General features: G+C 44.3%; 1 protein-coding gene across 1 annotated transcript in view; it reads right to left on the bottom strand.

Annotated features, from left to right (window-relative positions):
* Positions 1–5082, bottom strand: part of JAKMIP2 (janus kinase and microtubule interacting protein 2) — a 78841-nt gene extending 73759 nt beyond the window's left edge. Inside the window, exon 1 of the mRNA XM_012658240.1 lies at positions 4806–5082. Coding sequence (XP_012513694.1) covers positions 4806–4934 — 129 coding nt within the window. The 5' untranslated portion in view covers positions 4935–5082. The remainder of the gene's footprint in view (positions 1–4805) is intronic.
* Between the last annotated feature and the right edge of the window lie 394 nt (positions 5083–5476).

Below are 5476 nucleotides of genomic sequence, written 5' to 3'. Positions count from 1 at the left end.
GAACTATTATATTTTGGATAAATTATATTATTAAAACTAATTCTGTTTCTTTTTACTTTTTAAAATTGGAGCTAACAAGACATTTTAAAGTTGCATACATGGCTTGCATTTGTGACTCCTATTGTATTTCTCTTGAACAGTGTTGCTCAGGAGTTCTCAGAGGTTCATTTGGTGAACCTAGTTTTCCCCACACTGCTGAGGATATTCTCTCAGTAAAGCCCAGTTCTGATCTTTCTTTTGTGCCTACTCAAAGACTACCCAGGCTCCTTTATGCTGTGGAATAAAATCCCAACACTCAGCTTTGCCTTTCAGGCTCTCACAAAGGTCTGGCTGGACTTCCAGCTCCCATTTCCCCCTCTCCCACTCCTCACCTGTCCCCTTTCCAGGCACAGGGGATGATGCTGTTTTCTGCACAGGGCCTGCGTCTCTGTACCTATTTACCAACTGTTTCCTCTTCCTGACCTGCCCTTCCCTCTGCTCCTTTTGGGATCCTCAAATTCCTCAGGGCCCAGCTAGATGTCATCCTCTCCTGTCATGCCACCCTACTTGCCCAGGACAAAGCTCATTTCTCCTGCTGTTGTCTTCTCAGTGCACTCTGGCAACACCTCCTTGCTGGTCCTTTTCACATTTTTCTTTATGATACTTTTTTTGTACACTTATCTGTCCTAACCACCTCCTCTTCCATCCCTAGCCCAGACTGGAAACTCCTAGAAGGCAGCCAACAAACCTTCCTCATCTCTGTATATCCAGTGGCTCCCAGGACAACACAGAATAAGAAGGCAGAAGGCATGTGTGGAATTTCCCTGGCTAGCCCCCTAATGAGAGGCAAGAATAATAATATAATATAATATAATATTACAAGTTAGAGAACACAGGCTTGTAGGGTTACCAGAGGAGCCCCTATAACAAAACCAAAAAAACCCCAACATATAAGAATGTCCACTTCTCTGGTTGATATTTCTTAGTGCTTCAGTAAGGATAATCTAGATCTTACTATCCATTTTCCTAAAGTGAATGGAAGTGACTATCTTCTAGACCAGGGGTGGGCAAACTACAGCCCATGGGCCAAATCCATCCCGCTCCTGTTTTTGTGAATAAAGTTTTATTGGAACACAGCCATGCCCATTCATTTACATATTGCTTAAGGTGGCTTCATGCTACAATGGAGTTCAGTACTTTCATAAAGAGTTTCTGGCTAACAAAGCCTAACATATTTACTCTTTTGCTTTTCATAGAAAATGTTTGCTGATTCCTGTTCTAGATCATGCATTTTTTGAGAGGAAGGGCCTTATTTTTCATTGATTTAGAAACTCTGATGATTTATCTTCCATATAAGACCTTGGGAAAGTTACTTTAGCTCAACTGTTAGGAACTTAGTCATTTTCATTTTCAGCAAGATGCATTTACATTAGGCATTTGGAACAGTCTCGTGACTGCAAGAGCTGCCAGGTAACAAGTTACTAATGGAAAGTTTAGCAGTTCTTCTTAGAACAATGAAAAACTGTAGTTAAAATGGATAAAGGGTAAGAAATTCTGAGTTTGCATTTCTATCTTAACATCTGCTATCTCTAAGAAAGTTGCTTTAAACTTCTGAGGATTTTTGATTATACTTAAAAATGCCTGTAATAGGGTTATTTCTAGCATCAGATCACTAAGCATCAGATCATGACCTCAGGGTGTCCACAGAAGAGACAAACAGAGGCAAACATCACTGTTTAACGGCCCAGAGTGCTGGTCCAAGGAAAAGACAGACCTGCGTAGAAATGCTTTCTCCACCCAAGCCTGGGGTTTCCCATCTATATACGGGCTATAACAATACTTATGCCACAGGGTTTTGGGAAAGCTTATAAATGAATCATGTAAATTAATTCCACAGGTACTTCTGAGACCTCCCACATGCCAGGCAGTTTCCTCATCTGGAAAACGGGGATAACAGCCACGCCCACCTTCGAGGCAGGTGATGAGGGTGAAATGAGATAATGGCTTTCCACACCTGACACAAATAACTGCTCAAAAACGAACAGACACACAATACAGCCTTGTGAGGTCGATGCCACGATCGTCCCATTTGACAGATGAGGAAAGAAAATCACAGAGGGATTCTGTAACCTGCTCAGGGTCACTCAGCTGCTACGTGAAGAGCTGGGATTCTGGCAGGAGGCAATGCGCGTATTACAGAGTGTGACCGAGAGTAAACATTCAATGCGTTCTAGCTATTTATATTGTCCCCCCAAAGCACTTAGGACTCTGCTCTATACACAATGGATGTTCTGTAAATGTCAATGGGATTATCTGTCTTGCTGGAAAAATGAGTAATGCTCCATCACCCTGAAGGTTTCCACTCTTTAATTCGTCCATTCCCCTGTAGCTGAATTGTCATTTTTGTCATCAGAGCCTCGGAGCCAAACCTGGAGTGTAAATTCACATCTTGGCATTGCTCTTATGCTCTCTTTTAAAGCCTGGCCCTTTGAAAACACAATCATATTTATTTATAATAAAACTGCTTTATGACTTGTTTGCCCTCCAAATTCCCTTTGCTCTTTAGGGAAGGCTGCTGGCAGGCAGGGGGACTCTGCTTCAGCTCCTGTGCTGGGACTGTAATTAACTGCCAAAGCGAGCGAGCCGGGCAGGGGCAGCCGGCACAGGGGAGGGGACGGCCGTGTGCTCTGGTTCAAGAGGCTGCCGCCTGGCTCTCGTCAGGGGGAGGGGAGACGATGCTTGGCTTGCCGGCTGAGACGCCCGTGCCAGACCCTGGAGAAACAGGCAGCCTCGTTCCAGCTCGAGAGTCATCCATTTTAAAAAGGTCTGAATGTGGGAAAAATTGGCAGCGGTGAAGTCCCCAGGGCCTCTGCTTCTTTGGAATCTCGTGAGTTTGTTTTCTGTAAAGCAGCGGCAATTTATGGTCCCCACTCTCTAGACTGACAAGCCGCTTCCTATGAATGTAGTTTGTCATCCTGTCCTTACGACAATTAAAGGAGCTCTGCTTCCCTTGAAACGGTACATTGCTCCAAGGAAAGTGAAAACCAATGCTATGTTACTAGATGGTCTGACCTGGAAGAAATCTCACAGTGGAGTGTTTGTCGACACAAAGGCGGAGTGAGCACCACCTGCGTCTGATGCGCCTGGACTGCTTTAGAATTACAAGTCCTGGACCTCACCTGCCTGTTCTATCAGAATCCTCGGGCTCAGAAATCTCAATTTTTAATAAGTTCCCCCAGGTTATTATTTTGCAGTGATGCATGAAAGACACAGATACGGAGAAAGACATTCAGTCATCTGAATTACAGATAGAGAAATTGAGACACTTACCTTTGTCTCCAAGGAGAGATAAAGACAAATAATGCCCAAGTCTTCTGACTTTCAATTTTTTTTTAAAAAAATGACATCGTGTTTCCTTTGGTTTCACGGAAACTAAATAATTTCCTTTGCAAACTTTACATTGCCATCTTTTTATGTAAGATGAAGGCTTACCTAAGGCAGGCGGCCACAGGCTTTGGCAGATCTAAAGCTTATTTATTATTATTGTTGAAACTAGGAAAAATAGATTTTGGGAGAAATAACAAATTAAAATGTAATAGTGATGTTAAGGGAGAAGAGATAGATAAAATGGAATTGGGATATTTGTTGGTTTGTGACCTACTGAGATTTAGAGACGTAAAGAGCCTTTTCTAAGTCCATTAGCAACTGACTCAGATCCAGAGACTATTAGAAAAAGTACTAATACGAATAACTTTTTGAAAATTTACTATGTGCCAGGCAGCTCTCTGAGCACTTGACATAAATTTTCTCATTTAATCCTCATAAGTACTTTACGTACTTGTCTAATTTACACTTCATCACAGCCCTGTGAGGTAGCAGTGATATTTTACTGATGAAGAAACGAAGGTAGAAGGAATGAACCTTCTTTCAATGATTCCTCTATTCATTCAACAAATACATGTTGAGATTTTAAGTTCTGGGTGTTATTTAGGCTCTAGAGATACGAAGTAAGCTAAGTACCTGCTATCATAGAAATTACATTCGATTGGGGAGAAGTAGGGCTAAACAGGTAAATGCATAAATATACAAATTGCTATGAAATAAGTCAAGAACAGGCCATGGGGAGTAACTGGGCATGGGGAAGTGTTTTGTTTCAGAGACTGGTCAGATGAGTGGTACCTGAGCAGACACCTAGAGGAGGAGAGGGGAGGATCACGTAGGTAACCGGCGGGAAAATAAGGGCAGAGGCCCTAAGTGTGATCAGCATCTCTCTTGATCCAGCAAAGGGGCTGGAGCAGGCAGAGAGAGAGAGAGAGAAGTAAGAGATGAGTCAAAGAGGGGCTGCAAGTAATACCTTGTAGTGCTAGGGAAAGTTCTTTGACTTCGACAGAGGTAGGAAGCCATTGGAGGGTACTGCGCAGTGGAGTGACATGATGTGATACATTTTAGAAGGATGGCTTTGAATGCTCTACGAGGAATAAGCTATAGAGGGCAAGGGTGAAACTTGTCCCAGGTCACACAACTACTAAGTGTTGGGAGACAGTGGGGAGGGGTGGATTTTCTCAATTTTTATATCTGGCTTCTTGAACCAGGCTTCCTGAGGAGGCAGGGTGTGTCTAGTGAGCATGCTAGTCTCACTCCTGTGTATCCTGTGCTCAGTTCCCACCTGCCACATGCAAGAGAATCTCCTTGTGCCTGCGGGTGGTGCCCTCTCTGGCAAAGGGCAGGAGTCCCCTGGGGTGGGCCAGCAGGCAGAGCAGCGCTCACTGCATGTGGACACAGCCAGGGCTGCTCTCAGGGCCCGGCCTCAGGTAGCCCTCGCTCACCTTGGACTTCTCTTGGTGCAGCTCTATCTGAATGTCTGTGAGCTTGGTCCTGAGGTCTTCATTGGCAGCTTGAAGGGCGACAATGAGTGCCTCGGGCTTCTCGCCCTTATTTCGCCCTTTCTTGGACATTGTTCCTTTCTAAATGGAGTCTGTTGGTTTTTAATTCCTTTCAGACGGGTGCTGCCATGTTACTGTTTCTTATCCTGGAGGGCGATGTCTCCGCATCTACTGCGTGGTGCTCCTTGGTAAGGTCTCCTCAGCCACTGCCCTGGAAGCCCTGAGAAGAGAAAGAGGCAGCAGTTATTGTTTTGACAAGGACCTGGGCTAAGCGTCAGTCAGTCCACTCTCAGCCTCCTCCTGAGCCTCTCCTGTATTGCAGTGTGTCCTGTCCGTTCTGCAGATAAATTTGAGTGATCTTTCTCAAAGGTTAGTCTGATCATGTCAGTGTCCTGCTTAACGTCCTTCCCTATAAGTATCCATCTTTCACATATGCCTGAACCCTCCCACTCTTCTGTCTTTCTCTCCTCTATGTCACTCATTGATGCTCTGGACATAAGGAGCACAGCTGTTAAAGGAAGTCCCCTACGTGGTGACCTAATAAAGCAGAAGGTCTCAACTTTAAGAAAACTCAATATATGAAGACAGAGGATTATGCAATGGCTGAACTGTGA

The sequence above is a fragment of the Propithecus coquereli genome, unplaced genomic scaffold (assembly GCF_000956105.1).
Source record: "Propithecus coquereli isolate 6110/MARCELLA unplaced genomic scaffold, Pcoq_1.0 Scaffold58, whole genome shotgun sequence".
NCBI classification, from domain to species: Eukaryota; Metazoa; Chordata; class Mammalia; order Primates; family Indriidae; genus Propithecus; species Propithecus coquereli.
The sequence above is the reverse complement of the archived record's forward strand: the minus strand, read 5'-3'. Positions and strand labels throughout refer to the sequence as shown.